Below are 18,546 nucleotides of genomic sequence, written 5' to 3' on the forward strand. Positions count from 1 at the left end.
TAAATGCTTAAAACAAAGGTTGGTGACTTGAGTCTTTTTTTTTAAAGATAAGATCTCAGTGTAAAAAAGGGAAAGCCTTACTTGATCATCAATTTCACCCAGAGATTTAATGTTGTCAAAAAGTCTGGAAGACTGGCCTTCTACTTTGCTGTATTTGACCGTCTTTCTTCTTGGCTACTCAGAAAGCGAGACAGGGGCAGATGCAGGACGCATCAGAAATCAGCATCCACCTTTTCTAGAACTTGTGTGTCCACTTCTCCTCCGTAGACCAACAATACTTTTACCCATCGACAGAAAACCAGATGACCAAGCCACCCCACTGCCAATTTGGAAAGGCATATACACCAGCAGCGGTGTTGTTAGGACACCAACAGACCCTGGAATTGTTCTCTACACAGACTGAGCCTTTAAAACATTTCATCTAGATGCCAAAAACGCAATCTAAATTCCTCATGTCTAATTAAAATTGGCAAATGATTCGACAACATGATCAAAGGGAGACAAGTTGGTGAGGAAGCCCAGGCCGAGCAGACACATGCCTAAATGTAGTGCCGGACAAGGCGGAGCTGGAAAGAGTGCTTGCGCATTGGCTCTGAAGGCTCCAAGGACGGATGTGCCTGAGAACTTTGGGAGCCCAAGGCTGTTCTTCATAGGAAATCTGCCAGTGGTGACTCAAATTCACTGGAGGTGGGGGTAGTTTGAGAAGTGAGCCAGGGAGAACGATAAGGTTGTTTTTCAAATAGGTCATGAAGAATTAAACTAGGGTCTGGGCTGAGAATAGAGTAGGAGCGGTGAAAGCAAAGGATATTAGGAAAGCAGCCACAGCAGGGGCAACGGGGTGGGGATGGGACAGCAAAGGGAAGAGCGCCAAGGGGGGCGCGGTCTTCTAGTGGCCACGTGCAAATCAGGGCGGAGCTTGGAGGAGAGGAGACAGGTGCTTCAGTCCTCCCTGAGTTGGGCAAATCATTTGTCCTCTTGGGAGATTACTTTCCTTGACCACAAAAATCGAGAGCTTATAGGTCTCAAAATAAAAATATGAAAGGACCAATTGGATGACACAGGGCCTGCCCTGCCACAACCATCGGGCCCTTTTATTTGTAAAGAATTGACAGCATATTCTTAGTATTAATACTGAGAAGTCCTGGGAACCAGAGGGATCAAGGACAGCAGAAAGCAGTCTACAGAATCAACTAACAGGGCTCCTAGAAGCTCATAGAGACTGAAAGGGCAACCAGCATGGGTCTGCACCGTGTCCTCTGCATGCCTGCTGTGGTTGTTTAGCTTGGGGATTTTGTGGGGCTCCCAACGGAAAGAGTGGGGGTACCTCTGACTCTTCTGCCTGTTTGTGGGATCTTTTTCCTTCTCCTGGGTTTATCCTTAGTCTTTCTGACATTCTTCTCCCCCCCCCTCCCCCGGAGCTGAGGACCGTACCCAGGGCCGTGCACTTGCTAGGCAAGCGCTCTACCACTGAGCTAAATCCCCAACCCCTATCCTTGGTCTTATTGTATATTGTTATGCTATTTTGGTTGATATCCCTGGAAGGGGGTATATCCCTTCTTTTTTCTAAAGAGAAATGGAGAAGGAGATCTGGGAGAGAGGGGATGTGGTGGTGGGGGACTGGTGGGTGAGGAGTGAGGGGAATCTGTGGTCAGGATGTGACCTGATAAATTAATAAGAGAGGAAAAGAAATAAAGCTGAGGGCTCCTGAGGTGGTACAATGGAAAGGGGACTTCTGTCAAACCTGAGAATCTAAGTTTAATGCCCACAACCCATACAGAGGAAGGAGAAAGCTGACTCCTGCTGTCCTCTGTCACACTGTGGCACATATGACCCCTCCCAAATAAATAACTAAGGGCAGCAAATAAAAGTCAAGAAACACTGCTGCTGACAGGCTGAGGTCCTGAAGAAAACATCTCAGTGGGAAAAGAGGACTACTGGTGGGCAGTTGGGTGAAGGAGGGAAGACGTTTATAAGGGGCATTTCCACACAGCTGCTTGGAGTCTTTGTGCACAGTGGGAGAGACTTAGCACTGTCAGGCTTTATGAATGGGAAAACTAAGACTCGAAAGGTAATTGTGTCTCCAACATTCGGCACATTTTATTCACAAGTAGGTCAGATGGGGCTGGGTTGTATCCCAGTGACACTTCCCATGTGTCCATGTGGTCAATCCCCTGCATCCAAAACCAAACAGAAACACCAACCAACGAACAAGCCAAACAAGTGTAGAGAGCGAAGCCTGGTTAACTTTGAAACGCACCCATCCGCCATCTGACCCCTCTGGTTGGGAGGATTTTATCATTTCAGAAAGGACATCCCATAATATACTTGTGCATCCCCTTGAAGCTTTATCACTGCAAATTCCAGCCCCATCAGCTCACAGCTTGACTACAAAAGCCTTCCATTCCTGTTTGCTGGACCGACGGCTGAGTTTCTTATTGCACTGTTATCTTTTTGTACTCATGAGTGTTTCCTTAGTTTAAAAAAAAAAACATTTATTTATGGGGCACCACATGGGGATGAGGTCAGAGGATAACTTGCAGCAGCCATTTTTCTCCTGACACCATGTGGGTTCCAGAATGGAGTTCAGTTGTCAGGACTGGGGGCAAGTGCCTCGCCCGGCTGAGCGATCTTGTTGGCATAACAACCGCTTCTTTTAAAAATAGCTCACTACTTGGAGTCAATAGTCCCATTTTTTAAAAAAAAAACTTTCTCAAGCACTCAAGTGGAAATCAAGCTGTTTTAAGATAATTTTCTATCTAATCATTTAAAATCTGTATCTCTTGTGAAATAGAAAATTAATGTAGAAGGTTTGGCTGGAATAATCAGATACATTTTGAAGTTGGAACAGTGTCTAAAGTAAGATTGCAGAAAGACGATGGCCCCTAACCAACTTCCTGACATTCAACCTTTGACCCACCCATTGGGTTCTTACAAAAGCTGGGAGCCTGGAGCTTGGGAAAGTACACTCAGAGAGAGCTATTGACTACTCTGAGCTTCCTCACACACAAGGAGCAATTTCCTCTTTAGTTTAGGAGGAAGGGGCTTCTCTTCCTTTTGAAGCTACTTGAAACTCAAGTAGCTTCGAGTAACTTGAAAAGTAGCTTTGAATTATCTTAAGTCTGGAGATTGCAAGAGCCAAGACCCTGGTCACATGTGTTTTCGTGAAAGAGGGGCCCATTTCTACGACTGTGAATTCTAGTGTCTATGGGGATAGCTGACTTACCACTGTGGCCCATGGAACAGCTATGAAGGAGCAGTAAAAAGGAACTGTTTCAGAGTCCAAGGGGAAGGGGCAGACACCATCCAGGATCCAGACATCAGTGGATAGACACACTAAAAAGCTGGCTTTGGTAGGAATCCAGGTAGTGGGAAATAGGATGGGAGGTCTTAAAGGATGGTCCCCCTCCAGGACTCAGCATTGGCTGTGAGCCACTGTCAGAGCACCAGGGTCTGACCAGTGCCATCATGTGGAATGCTTCTGTTCCGCACACCCCTCTCTTTTCCTCAGAGCATTCGAAAATGGCCAGAGGCCAGGGCCAGCAAGAGAGGAGGGACAAGAACTGAGAAAAGGGGTAGTTTAAAAGTAAGGGATAGGAATAATGGGGAAAATGTCAACCCCATGTGGCCTTGTCCTTTGTAACAGATGAGCAGCTCCTGGAAGGCTAGAAACACAAAATAACCTTGGACAAAGCTTAAAGTTCCTAGAGCTACAGGGGAGCAGGCATGTTAATCACCGAGAAGAAGCTCGTTCCTTCCAGTGAGGTGGCCAAGGGGAAGATCCAGCCCTTGGGAATGCATTTAATGAGTTAGTGGTAGGCAAACATTGGAGGGTATCATGGCTGTCTTACCTGTCAACAGGACTACATCTAGAATCAACTAAAACCCAAGCTGCTGGGCATAAAAGAAATTTGTTTTGAATTGAATGATCTGAAGTGAGAAGACCCAGTTTTAATCCCAGCCTTTTGAAGTAGAAAGGACCACCTGGGCAGAACCTTCTGGAGGCAGCCTAGATACAGAACCTGGAAGAAGGAAAGTCTCCCTCTCTTTAGCTGGATTCTCTCTCTCTCTCTCTCTCTCTCTCTCTCTCTCTCTGTGTGTGTGTATGTGTGTGTGTGTGTGTCTGTGTATGTGTATGTGTGTGTGTGTCTGTGTGTGTGTGTGTACACATGTACCTAGAGGTCAGAGGTCAACCATTCATTGGGTACCACAGACCTTATTTTTTGAGACAGAGTCTCACATGGCCTGGAACTAATTTACTAGGCTAGGCTGACTATGCAGCAAGCCCCAGGGATCTTCCTGACACTGTCTCCAGGCCTGGGATTACAGCCAAGCATCACCACATCTGGCTGTTTTACGTCCTGAGGGGCCAAACTCAAGTCCTTGTAATTGCACACAAGCACTTTACTGACTGACTGAGCTCCCCAGGCCCCAAATGTGGCCATTCTTAGGAAGATAATTATTAACTTCTGTGGTAAAGTCTCAAAGTAAAGGTATAGACCTACAGATGATCCCTCCCCACCCATATGGGATCATTGCTTGCACCATAGGCCTATTGCCAGGCAACCCAAATCCATCAGACAGCTCATTTTCTCTGTGACATATTCTTCAATCTCAGAAAGCAGCTGGATTGTGAACTATGGTCCCTCTCTCTCACTCTTGCATTTTCTAAAGTCAGGCACCTCTATTCACAGAAGAGCCATGCTCCCCCTGGGAGACAGTGCGAATAGAAGCCACAGGGTCTCTATTTCTCTGTTTCTCATTCCACGGTTCACAAAACACACACACTTCATATCTGTGGGGAAAAAAAAGTTCAAATTGAAATCCAGAGGCACAAATCTAACTTCTCCCGGAAGCCTCTGGGGGAGGTAAACAGTTGGAGGAAAATGTCAGCGAAGCCAGTGGGGAAATCAAAATGAAGAACTCAATACTTACTGCTCTCACCACCTGAGGTACAGATGTTACGAACGATCCTTTTCTTCACCTTTTTTAGCTCGTCGAAGTTATGCACCGTCAGTTTTTTCTCCGCTGTCCCGGTTATCTGGATCAGCTGCTGGTCATCCACGTCCCCGATGCCCACCGAGTAGATGTCCACACCCTTGTGTCTCAGCTCCTCAGCCGCCTGGGCCACCTCATCTTGGGACCGGCCATCTGTGAGGACCAGCAGCACCTGAGGGGTACCGGCATTGATCCTGCTGCCCGTGTCTGGCTGAAAGTAATGCTTCACCTTCCTGAGTGCATCTCCAATGTGGGTGTAACCAAAGATCTGCTGGATGGCCTCAATCTGTGTGGATATCTCCTTTTCCCCTGTGAATGTCCCCAGCAGAAACTCTGACCTGTAGCTGTCGCTGAACTGTGCCACTCCTATGCGGACTCTGTTGAGGCTGACATCGAAGTCTTGAACGACCGATGCCAAAAACTCCTTCATCTTCTGGAAGTCATCCGGATGGATGCTGTTTGAACCATCCATGAGGAATACGAGGTCAACTTTTTCAATTTCGCAATCTACAGAGAGCAGAGAGGAGAGGAAATGAGATTAAGGCCAGGCAGCTATTCTTTAACCTGTCAGGAGTAAATTAACCGTCGGCAACTCTACAGAAAAGAGTGGTTTGAACGAGTTTTCTTATCGCATGCTACTCTCTGTGGTCACATTAATTGGAGGATAAAGAAACACAAATGATCCTTTCATGAAGGCAGTGGGAGTCCTGATCACTAACTGTCCTGTTTCTCTTGGCTCTGTCCCTTTGGTTGTTGGCCATTTTCTGTTTTGACAAGCCAGAGGACTGACAACTATACTACAGAGCAGCTTCTCCCAGCATCTGCCATCTCGTCCTAACCTTTCTAGAAGGCCAGGACAGCAGTAGCACAACAAACAACATTAACACGTATTCACGTAGAGAATCAAATAGAAGCAGATGGTCTGTATTATTGACTTGGCTTCTCTGGTCCAGTTGGTCCAATAAATTTTTTTTCTGGTTTATTAGGGAAATTTGTTAAAAGCATGCCTTCGGCTCTGCATCTGACCTTCCTCTTCTATCGGCTTCCTATCTCTGGTGAATATCGGCAAAAATACCAGCTTAAGAAAAAAAGCATTTTCAAGCACATAGTGCAATGTTGTTGGACATAATTCTGTTCCATTGTTGTAGCAGATACAAAACAAACAGAACGAGGGAGGTCGCTGCTAATATAAGTCCTGCCAAGCACGCACTCGTCCGGATCCTTTAACAATACAGGGAGTCCCACCGCTCGCTGAATTTCCAGGGTTCCCAACACTGACCCAACTTAAATTTTTAATTTGTGTGTGTGGGGTATGCGTGTGTGTACGGTGTGAGTACATAAGTCTGTGGGTATGTACCCCCATCCATGAAGGCCAGAGGGGACATCAGGTGTTCTGACTTATTCTCTCCTCTTCTGTCCCTAAGACAGGGACTTGGAGCTAGGCTGGTGCAGGTGAGCACCAGTGACTCTCCTGTCTCAGCTCCCCCATGGAGCTAGGCTTACAGGCTCTTTGCATGGGCCTGGGTTCTCACACTTCCTCAGCCAGTGTTCTCACACTCTCGGCACCTCCTCGGCCTCAACCTAATTCTCAGTGCAGTTTCAGGAAAAGGTGGCAGACTTCCTATAGTCCGGATAAGAGGGAGAAAAGCAGATATGGCAAATCGATCCTTCAGGAATTGACGAGCTCACCACACTGCTCTGCTTCTGGCCCATGTTCACCGGCCTTTCTTGCTTCCTGTGGGAAGCTTCAGTCAGAAAGTGCAGTTTTCAACTTGCACAGAGAAGGAGATAAGGACAGATACAAGTTCAGGCATTGGTCAATAAAGGAAGCTAAGATTGGTCCTCATTCCTAGTAACAACCAGAGGTTGTTACTTTGCCAGAGAAAAGGCTAGTGGCTACTTCTTGAGGAAGTAAAACTCACAACAAACAAGACAAAACCGGAGAAGCCAAATCATTTTGAAAAAGAACTGCACCCACATGTTGGAACTGTGGACCAGTAGTGATTGCTCTATAACAAAAATATTTTATTTCTTCTTATCTGTTAGAGCACAACGTTGCTTGTACATTTTCCCACCAACTAGGCTTCCCTTATGGAAAGCAAATTCTGTCTCTTCTTGAGAAAGACTGTGATGGTTTGTATATGCTTGGTCCAAGGGGTGGCACTATTAGGAGGTGTGGCCCTATTGAAGTAGGTGTGTCACTGTGGGAGTGGGCAATACCTCCATCCTAGATGCCTGGAAATCAGTCAGCTAGCTGCCTTCAGAACAAGAGGTGGAACTCTCAATACCTCTAGCCCCATGTCTGCCTAGATGCTGACTTGGTGCTTCTGCCTTGATGATAATGGACTGAACCTCTTAACCTGTAAGCCAGCCCCAATTAAATATCATCCTTAGAAGAGTTGCATTTGGTCATGGTGTCTGTTCACAGTAATAAAACCCTCTTTCACTTAGAACCTCTTTCACTTTGGGGTTGGGGAGGCGGTGAGCAGGGTCCTACTACATAGGAGGTCTAGCCTAGAACTCAGACTGCAGTCTAGGGTGGCCTTGAACTGCCTCAGCCTCCTCCGAGTTCTAGGACTACAGGTACACGACACCATGTCTAGCAAGGTAAAAATGGCAGCTAAATGAATGAACGATGAATGAGTGTGCACACATTGACACACGCACACACAGGCACACCGCCTCTAGCTGCCTGAAAGAAAAGATAAGCACAGCAATACTGGCTGCCCTCTGTCACAGCCCTGAGAGACCAGACTGGAATGTTTAATACCTAAGCCTGCATTTTTGGTGAATTTGTTTGGTCTGGTGGCAAGAATGACTTCAGGCAGTGGTGATGGCCCTTAGGAGGAGGCAGAGTTGTGACTTTTGGCAGAAAGGCATCTAAGTGGACCTGTGTCCTAATAAAGTATTTTCAAAAACAGCAGGGTTCCTAGTGTTAGAAGGATCCTGGTGGGAGGAAGGAGAAGTGTTTTCAATTTTTTTTTCTGTTTGGAAAGAAAGCAAACGAAATACCCACTCGTAGGATCCCAGAGAAAGCCACTTCCTAATGTTAGTTCCTCCCAGGCAAACTTGTCACCAAATATGACTGGTTGGTATCTAATAATTAGGAAAAACTTAACGGACAGGCCTTACCGACTTTTGAAGAGTTACAGACACTGGCTGACACATCGGAAAATATCCCCTTCAGGCCTCCGAAGGTCTCTACAAAGTAGTACTTGTCACTCGACCCAGCCATGGCCAAGAGCTCCCAGGTATTGGCGCCAGCAATCCCCACAGCCAGGACCAGAATGCCTTTGTCCCTCAGGGCCTTGGCGGTGGCATTGAGCTTCTCTGCATCATGGGATTCTCCATCAGTAATCACAATGAGGACTTGGGGGACTCCCTTGTGCAGACGGCTGCCCCGGGCTTCGGTGAACATGTGATCGGAGAAAGCCAGGGCCTCGGCAGTGTAAGTGTTACCACCCATGGGCTGGTCATTCTGGAGCACTGAAATCACCTCCAGCTTTGTGCCCAGTTCATCCAGGTAAAACAGCACCTCTGGGTCATCAGCATATTTCAGAGCTCCAAACCGGACCTGATTCTTGCCCACGTCAGCTTTTTTCACCAAGCCAATCATGAAGTCCTTCATGATGTTATATTCTTGATAGTCAATGCTGCCGGAGCTGTCGATGACAAACACTACATCCAAAACTTCAATCCGCTTGCATTCTGAAAAGGAAGGGGAACAAACATCTGAGATTCGGTGTGGGAAACCTCCCAACTTCCATTTACACGGCCAGCCTTTCCTTTCTGTAGGAACAGGCTATGTGTCAGATTTTTAACTTTCTGGATAACAGATATACCTGGCTCTATTGTGCTGTGGTACTTAGCAATGTTCAAATGAGATTTCAGAACAAGGGAACGATGGAGCGAAACCTAGTACAAACGTAGAAGGAATGGCCATCCAGGACCATTAGGAGTACAACCTCCACCTTCGGAAATGGAGAAAAGCCTAACTGTATAACATTCCCATATAACTGGTCCCTTCCTCATGTGCTTCTACTCATACAAGTTTATTTTAAGTAATTGGGATCCTGGGCTTTTATTAGTATCCTGTAGGGAAATAACAGAACAATAACAATCACAAGAAATTTGATAACACTACGTTTTTATCATGGTTCTGTGTTGACTGATTTCTGAGCCCACATTTTGACTTTCTTGAAACATTTACTTCCATTATTAGGACGCATCATAAAAAGTAGGTCAGTTCTCATTAAGCTCAAGTACGTTGTCCTAACATGACATTCCCATGAACCCGTTAAGCCTCAGGTCAGCGCTGTGGCAATGTAGAGCAGGAAAGACCTGATTTCCAATCCATCTGAAGGAGCCCATCCCCCTGTGAGTTCTGGAACTTAACTCATCCTTTCTGGAGAAGTGGAGCTCTGAGAGAGTCATGTGGTCTTTATGTTGCGAGTACACGTGCTCTCTGTGGGTCTTAGAAAAAGTGCAATCCTAACATGTGTTAGCTCATCTGTTCTGGAGAAATGGGACTTTGAGAAAGTGCTGCCCCCACAGATGTCCAGCTGGCTTTCACATTTCCTTCTCTTGCAAGCCACTTGCTAGTCATGTGGTGGACTATTGAAAACGCAAGAGCCAATGTACTCAATGCTGACCAGAGGCCATGTGTACAGAGCCAAAAATCAAATTCCCAAGAAAGGCTGACTCCACTGAAGAGCTAGGTTCCTCCAGCCGTCCGCTGGCTGCAAAGGTGGCTTGAATTTCTCAGGGACTCCAGGGTGGAGGGGTAGGGAGTGTTGTCCAGCATTGGAGCCCTTCAGAGAGCTTGTACTTATTAAGAATGGTATTGCCAGAAAACAAAAACCAGATGTAGTCCTTCCACCAAACACAGATGACAACCACCAAGCCCTACAGAAGGGGTTGAGCTAGCAGAACAAGACAATGTCTCTCCCCCCTTAAAAGTCTGCAAATTTATCCTTTTAGAATGAATTTTCAGAATGCTTCGGTAATTAAGCCCAGGGGTCACAGAACAATTTAATTTAGCTGCTTATATTTGCTGGCCTTCCTTCTGTGGGTTTGGGGGCTTTGGGGGGTTGTGAGATGCTGGGGTTCAGTCCTTGACCTTGAGAGTGCTCTAGCACTGAGCTGCTCCTTCAGCCTGGAGCCCTGGTTTGCCCACTTCCATTACTCTGCAGTCTTATAGGAAGAATGGGAATTGTACCATCTACTTCTCTGAACATTTCCATTGCTCTCCAGTTTGCACCCTACTTTCATGCTTTGTACAGTTTAACAGACAGGTCTCACAAACATTTTATTTGCTCAAATCGATGCTAAGCCAAACCTGAGTCTTTCTGCTTAGGAGGCTACCAGGTTCCTCTATCAACTGCCTTGGCAGCTCACATGTGTTCTAATGGCCTAGGGCATATGCGGTTGGGCCCCTCATTGGAAAGCAGAGTCAACTGTGGTGGGACTCGTGTTCTAACATTGCCTATGGGGTTGTGCTAAAACTAGACCCACAACTGAAGTGACAGCCTTGCATAGCTCTTACTTCCAGTCCATTTTGCTTTCCTTCTTCCCCTACTCCTAGAAGCATTTCCTCAATAGACTATTTCCTCAAGAGCTCTTGACAATGCCCCTCCCCTTCTAGGGATCCTGACTCAAGACCTGGTCACATCAAGGTTCTTAAAGGAGTAATTGATCACATCAGGACTATGATTTATCTGCAAATGGGAAAGCTGTTAGCCCAAATCCTGAAACTCATTATGTAGCCCAGACTGGCCTTGAATTCATGGCTGCTTTCCTTGTCTCAGAGCTCAAATACTGTTGAGTACCATCCCCAGCTCTTAACTCCAAAGGTCAATGACATCAAAACAAACATTTCAAGCACTTAGATACAATTCTATCTAATGCAACAGTAAGTTCTGGGTTGCCCATGCTTACCTTCACGGGGACTGCAGATTCCCAGAACGAGATCATCTTCAATATGCTGTAGGATGTCAAAATTCTCAACATAGAAAACCATCTCCGGCTTCCCACTGATCTCCTCGAGCTGGGTGACATTGGAGCCGAACACTCCCACAGAATAGATAATCACACCGTCTTTTCGAAGGGCTACTGCTGGGTCCTTTACTATGTCCTGAGCCTCGCCATCCGTGATGAGAATGAGGAACTTCCTGACATTGGGCCGGGCCCCCTTTTCAGGACTGAAGTACTGAGACACAAAGGTCAGCGCACTGCCTGTCAAGGTTGTCTCTCCAATGTGAGCCATTTGGTCGATGGCGTTGGCAATGTCATTTTGAGACATGAATGTGTTGAGCTGAAACTCCTCCCTGTTTTCGTGGCTGAACTGGACCACACCAATTTGCACCCGGTCAGCCCCGATCTGGGATTTGCTCACCAGGTTCTTCATAAACACCTTCATCTTGCTGAAGTTTTCGAGTCCAATGCTGCCAGAGCTGTCCACCAGAAACATGATGTCCGCTTTCATATCTCTGCAGGCTGCATGGGAGAAACTGGGATGTTTACATACATCAAGGCATATAAAAAAATTAGAAGTTCACAGGAAAATCCAGATCACAAATACTTCAAGCTCAGTGTGTGCACCATGAGGGTAGCTAGGCAAATGAAGCATCACAAGCAATAAAAGCCAAGACTGTTATTCTGTTCGCTGGTGATTTGCTCAACCATCTCAATCTTGGCACCGTCTGAGGCCAGGTCATTTTTACTGTAGCAGTACTCTGAGTTGTCTGTCAATCTTTAAAGATGGCCAGCAAACATTCTGGCTTCATCCATTTGGTAATGCCGAGAGAGATCCCTACTTAAGATACCAGAAATATTATCTACAAGTTACCAAGTACTCTCGGATAGTTAAAAAAAAAAAAACATGTGTGGAAAATTACTGATACAGCACTCCAGAGACATTTAGACAAGTTCATTTGTAAAATGAAATGTCCATCAGATAGCCACACTCCTTCTCGGAACGTGTTTGATTGTATTATACACATGACACCTAACAATACATCTTAGCAGGAGTCTGTGGGGAGAGAGGCTAATTAATACTCCTCAGAGAGAAACCCTCTAAATAGCTGTCCTTTTTCCAATATTAATTTATACTACAATGGGATTTTGCTACCACACATGCCAACATCTCAACTAAGAAAAGTGGGCCATCCATCTAGACTAACAGTGTCCCTTGGTGAGCTGCTGTCTGAAGGTCAAGCCACGTCATCTCCTACCTTCTTCAGCACAGATCTCCTGAACCACTTGGTTCCTTATGTCCCTCAAGGCATCGAATTCATGCACGTAATAAACTCGCTTTTCATCTCCCGCTATCTCCCGCAGCTGTGTTTGGTTGGCTTCCTTGACGCCGATCGCATGCACACGGATGTTTTCCTCCCTCAGCTTATGCGCGGGACCCAGGACGCTGTCCTGGGACATGCCGTTTGTCAGGACAACCAGGTGACATGGCACTTTGTTTCCCCGTTGCTTCTTTGCTCTTTGCAACAGCGTCAGGGTGAAGTTCAGGGCTGCACCCGTATTGGTGTTTCCACCCATCTGCCTGATGTTGTCGATGGCCTTTCCCAAGTCAGGCTTGTTAGTATACTTAGAGATCTCAAATTCCAGGTCCCAGGTGTCGGCGTACTGCACGGCCCCGACGCGCACCTTGTGGGGAGCGATGTTGAACATGTCCACCACCTCGGACAGGAAGATCTTCATCTCATGGAAGTCTGTGGGCTGCGTGTTCCCTGAACCATCAATGAGCAGATAGATATCCGCTTCCTCTGTGTCCACACAGGCTGGAATGGAACCGAAACGTTGAATGTGGCATCTGAGGCAAATGGCAGAGAGACGTGAGTACAAGTGGGAAGGATGAATAGCGTCTACGGAAGGAAGATGGAAACATCTTCTGGGCAGAGACTTGCTTTCCTAGCTTGGTATAGGGGCTCAGCATCGGTTGAATGAAATGAGTTGTTTCAGAAAGTTTGAGGCTATAACCTTAATTCTTTGCCATAAATAAGGATAAATATATGTATAGGAAAATGAGAAATTTCTCTTTGCAAGTTGCTTTTCTCCATTAGTAAATAATATTTGGAGAGAAAAATATAACACGGAATAGAGGGTGTGCAGCAGGATATTGTGAGTCTGTGAGTTCATTTTTCTAGGATCTAGAAAAAATTATTTACTTCTTGCCTATTCCTAGTCCTAACCTCCAGTGGGGACCTTGCGTGTAGGACACAGTGACACAGTAAATAAGCTATAAATAATTGTTGCATAATGCATGCAAATAATGTTTGCACATAGATATGAAAATATTTGTATAGCATCTATGGGTACACACGTACAAAACAAATGCTGTGCACCTGCAAATATACAATCCGTTCCCTCTCTAAATGTCAGATAGATTGTCACTTAAGTCAATCTGTCTTCTATACAAATCACGCTTCTTATTTATTCTCTAGTTTGGCCTTGGGGTTAAAGGAAGAGAAAGGTAAGAAAGAATGAAGTACAGGGAAGACTAGGGGGACTGGGGAGGCAAAGAAAGAAAGCCAGTGGAAGGGGCAGAACAGGAAACGATTCCAGGGTCCAATTAAAGCCATTCCGAAGAGGAAATCCTTCTCCCAGGCTCACAAGCTGGACTTCCTAGCAGCCAGCTAAACTTAAAGTTAGGGATTTTTTCTGCCTACCCACTTCATCGCCCCTGAGTCCCTTCTCTATGTATAACACTCAAAGGACAAGAATGAAGAAGGCGGCTCCAGAATGGCCTCCTCCCAGTGAGGCTTTACCTGATTTGAGGGTCTCAGTCCGTTCTGAGAAGACAGAGACTGTGTGTGTGATTTGGTTCCTCAGCTTCTTCAGGAACGTCTGGTTGTGGGTGGCCAGCTCAGAGAAGTTGCTCAGTTTGGAGGTGAACTGCTCGGCAGGGTAGGATGCGATCTTCTCCAGCTGTTCTGGGTTAGCCCCCTCTACGCCCATGGTAAAGACGGTCACTCCCTCCCGCCGGAGGTTGACAGCTGCCTTGGTCACGTTGTCATCTGAAGCTCTGTGGGTCACCAGCACAGCAATCTGAGGCACCCCTTGGTTCTTCCGACTGCCCCTCTGTGCACTGAAGACTTCCTTCCTCGTCTTTCTGAGGGCAGCTCCTGTGTAGGCCTGCCCTACGTGAGGGGACAGATCCTGTATGCGCTGTAAGACCTCCGTCTTGTTGACACCCATGCTCAGAGAACTGATCACCCTTGTTTCGTTGCTATAGGCCACCAGGCCAACCCTCATGCAGTTTTCCTTTATGTCAAGGGCAGAGACACTTTCCCCCAGGAATGCTTTAAGATGATCTAGGTTCTCTTGGCTGCCGTTGATGGCCATATCCAACAGGAATACCACATCGGCCACAGATGGGCCTTGGCAAGCTGTGTGGGGAGAAAGAAATGAGTCAGCAGAGTTATCACAGGAGGGTTGCACCTCTGCCGAGTGTCATAAGGCATACAGAACATACACTTGATCTCAGCTATGTAAAAGAGGTTTGATGTGATTATTTGTAAATATATATAAGATATATATATATTATTTCATAAAATAACGAAGTGAGATGTAGTGTTTACCTCATAGAGTTGGCATAGATATTAAATAGATAATATGCTTATCATGGAGCTTCATAGACATAATTCATTCGATGAACACCAGCTATTAAATGTGAAACTCTTTCAGGTACTCCCTTTATTATAACTCAGCAGCTCAAACCTAAATACTGAAAGGGAATGCTAAAGGGTGCCCTTGCATTTTCAATTATTTGGGAAAGACACTAGCAGTAATGGTTCACATTTCTATCCGTTGTCACAAGGAAAGCATTCTGTGTTATCAGTAGGTCATCTCAAGCGGATTTATCCAAGGGGGCAGACTGTGGAGCACACACGAGCTAATTCACAGAATCAAACAGCAGAATAAGCAATGCGGGGTTCAGGCTACCCAACTAGAAAGCAGGGGACTTCATCAGGCTCTGGCCACACGTGACTGCTTGGCACTGGGGCAGATCATACCACTTCAATTCTTAGCTCCACAATAGGGTTTGAATAACCAGAGGTTGGCTTCAGTCTTGACATTCTGCAGTTACACTGTGTGGTTCCCAAAGCTAAAGGTTTCTCCAGAACCAAATTGGTTTTCGCTGAACCAGTAATAAACCTGCAGCAAGAACAAACCCAGGGAGGTGGTGGAGAGCAACCTGGGTGGAAATGAGAAGGCACTGGAGAATTTTTAAATCCAGGACTTAACAGGCCATGAAAAACCCAAGGCCTGTGGGATCCCCCCCCCCCCGCCACCTCTGTACCCCCCCTTTCTTTTCTTTTTTCTTTTCTTTTTTTTTTTTTTTGCCACAATCTCTATATCTTCTTAAACAGCAGAGATAGAAACTACCCATTGGAAGAAAGGGGAATTCACAGGACTTTAATTCTCGTCCCACCTTGATTTTTCAAAATCATTTTGACAGTGGTCCTATACACAGAGCCTCAGTTCACTGTCCTGGTAAATCTCGTTATCAATTTGACACACTTTGAAGAACTACTGTGGGCATGTCTCTGGAGCCTTTCCTTGATTGCTAATTGATGGGAAGAGGACTCGGTCCACTGTGGGCAACACCATCCCTAGGCAAGTGCGAGTATATAAGAAAGGTAGATGAGTAAGCTAGAGGGAGCCAGCTAGCAAGCAATGTCCTACCATGGTCTCTACTTCAGTTCTTGATTGAATCTGCGTCCTAGCATCCCTCTACAATGGGCTGTTAACTTGTAAGCTAAAATAAGCCCTTTTCGCTCCCTATGTTGCTTTTGGCCAGTATCTTATCACAACAATATAAAGAAAATTACCTTAGCTCTGAAAAAAAAAAAGAAAGAAAGAAAATTAGGACACCCACCTTCTACAATAATGTCATCAGTCATTGCTTCCCTGTACTGAGTCACATCCTTGATGATCTGTGTCATGTTTGGGGCAAACATGCTGAGGTCTCTGGCAGTCCTGAGGTTGAAATGAAACTGAGAGGTGGCCATGGCCTTCAGGTCTTCCTCAGAAGCCTTCTGCACCCCCACAGAGATGATTTTCACCCCATCTTCCCGCAGGGCCTTCGAAGCCTCTTCTACGTCATCCTCGGACTCCGCTGAAGCCAGCACCACCAGGATTGGGGGGAACTGTTTCTTGTCTCTTCCGTTTGTGGGAGCAGAGAAATAGGTCCTGTGAGCCTCCTGCAGGGCGTTCCCAATCTTCAGGGAGCCGCCGATGAACCCGAAGTTCTTCTTGAGGTGGTTCAGCATGGGGTTCCTGTTCTTGAAGGCGCCTAGGTGGAACTCATTGTGGAGAGCATCACTGTACTGGGCCAGGGCCACACGGTACTTGTTGGCCTCTACGGGGAGGCTGCTGACTAGCTTTTGGATGAAAGTTTTCACAAGAGGAAAGGACTTCATCCCTAGGTGATCGGAACTGTCCACCAGAAAAACCACATCTGCGTACTCGGGGCCTGTAAAATCATAACATGGCAAAAAGTTTTAGAAATTTTCTGTCACGTTTAATGCCAACTACACACACACACACACACACACACACACACACACACAAATAGAAAGTTTTTTCTTTGAAAAACAATTTTAGTACCTTCCTGTCAAATTGAACAGAATAGATTAACACCACATAATCTCTCAGGAAAAGAAATGTTTGTTTCTTGGTGTGAGGGCTTTAGACAGCTTCTCATTTTCATTTGAAAGCTTTGCAACAATGAACACATTTTGCAATTAGCTAACTGGGAATAGGTAAATGTATCAAAGTAAAACAGAAAAGAAAAAGGTAGTTTATTCTTTAATGGGCAATTTCCTCCTGTACTTTAGAGTTTGGGATGTGGGCACACACACACAAACATACACACATGTCTACACATCAAGACATTGAACATGTTCACTTGAATCAGATTCCTTCAGACTGGTTAGGACTATGAAACTTGAGCATCTTTTGCTGCAAGTCTCACTTAAATGATGCCTGAGGTTATCTGATTAATTTATAAAACATTACTTTTGTATTATGAAGCATTGAGCTGATGAAGCTCGAGTCATCATGAATACACAGGATTGGCTTCACCTTCAGAAAAGTTATTTCTAATACATTCAGTAAGTCATATGAATGAACATCATGACTGATAAATTTATCATCTCATACATAAGATATGATGGCAGCCAAGAACTTAAGATGAGAAGTGGGATTATACTCTTAGTTTCTATTAAAGCATGTTTGATGTTGGAACACAGAAACCTTTCTGAACTTCAAACAATTTGCAAGCCGTCTAGGACAGTATACATACACATACATATGCATATGCACATGCATGTACACATGCATCTACACGAGCAACACACATATACATATTATACTACCATTATACAATCAAATATATATGAATGAATACAGTCTCCTGTATGCCAGGCTGGCTTTGAACTCTTGATCTCCTGCCATCACTTCCCAAGTGCTAGGGTTACAGGCCGGGGTTCATCACCATGCTAGGCTCTGCAATTCTATTTTTGCTTTATAGGAAATCATGGTCTAAACTAGTTTCACTTACTGACAGCTTTTTGTCTGGTCTGTGAGCTCTCAGCACTTTGTCACAAAGAAAGACAGGTAAATTGCATGTGCTTGTGTGTGCCTTATGTGAGAAAATACAGTGCTGTTGGATTATGTGACAGGAAACCTACCTGTCATCGGCTCACTCTATGATCATTATTAAGTTATTCAGTATACATGAGCCCCAGTCTCCTCTGCTTTAAAATATGGAGGTTTGATGAGCAAACACTCAGGCTATCTCCTCACTTCCGCCTTTTATCGCAAATGGTTACTAGATAAATTCCTACCAAGTCCTACCAGTTCCTGTTTTCTTCAGCTATCGCTAAGAAAGTAGCCCTGGCTTCCATCAGTCAGTCTCTGCAAGCATCTGACCAGAGCTCCAAGGGGAAATTGGTCCCTTCTCATCTTTCAAATGACCTCTTCCCCAGTAATCTGAAATTCTTGACTTGATCACAGAGCCAGAAACATTCGGGGGAAGACGGAGCAGAGGGCCAGTAGGACTTTCTTCTAAGGAAAGCCTGCTTGGTCCAAAGAACTCTGATCAGGGCAGTTTTTTTTTTTTTTTTTTTTTTGGTTCTTTTTTTCGGAGCTGGGGACCGAACCCAGGGCCTTGCGCTTCCTAGGTAAGCGCTCTACCACTGAGCTAAATCCCCAGCCCCCAGGGCAGTTTGATACATGACCACCACTGACCTTTCTCCTCATGCATAAACTCCTATTATCTTGTGTAGGAAAGACATGCGGCTGATTAGCAGTGAGACAGTTCAGGTCCTTAATCATATCTAAGCCATGAAGTGCGGTGTGTGTGTATGTGTGTGTGTGTGTGTGTGTGTGTGCAGTGTGTGTGCGGTGTGTGCGCGGTGTGTGTGCGGTGTGTGCGGTGTGTGCGGTGTGGGTGGTGTGTGTGGTGTGTGCGGTGTGTGCGGTGTGTGCGGTGTGTGCGGTGTGTGTGGTGTGTGTGGTGTGTGTGGTGTG

At 45.7% G+C, this 18,546-nt stretch overlaps 1 protein-coding gene across 3 annotated transcripts in view; it reads right to left on the minus strand.

Moving 5' to 3' along the window:
* Col6a6 (collagen type VI alpha 6 chain) overlaps positions 1-18,546 on the minus strand; it is a 155,397-nt gene that overhangs the window by 78,715 nt on the left and 58,136 nt on the right. For all 3 annotated transcript variants that reach the window (XR_015628038.1, XM_087564209.1, XM_087564208.1), the window contains exons 3-8: positions 15,890-16,486; positions 13,776-14,396; positions 12,228-12,788; positions 10,933-11,490; positions 8,128-8,703; positions 4,933-5,502 (exon numbers count right to left, since the gene is read on the minus strand). Coding sequence is in view for 2 of the 3 variants with exons in the window: in XM_087564209.1 (XP_087420335.1) it covers positions 4,933-5,502; positions 8,128-8,703; positions 10,933-11,490; positions 12,228-12,788; positions 13,776-14,396; positions 15,890-16,486 (3,483 nt within the window). In the remaining variant the exon portion in view is untranslated. The remainder of the gene's footprint in view (positions 1-4,932; positions 5,503-8,127; positions 8,704-10,932; positions 11,491-12,227; positions 12,789-13,775; positions 14,397-15,889; positions 16,487-18,546) is intronic.

This window comes from Rattus norvegicus, chromosome 8 (assembly GCF_021556685.1).
Source record: "Rattus norvegicus strain SHRSP/BbbUtx chromosome 8, alternate assembly SHRSP_T2T, whole genome shotgun sequence".
In the NCBI taxonomy this organism is placed as follows: domain Eukaryota; kingdom Metazoa; phylum Chordata; class Mammalia; order Rodentia; family Muridae; genus Rattus; species Rattus norvegicus.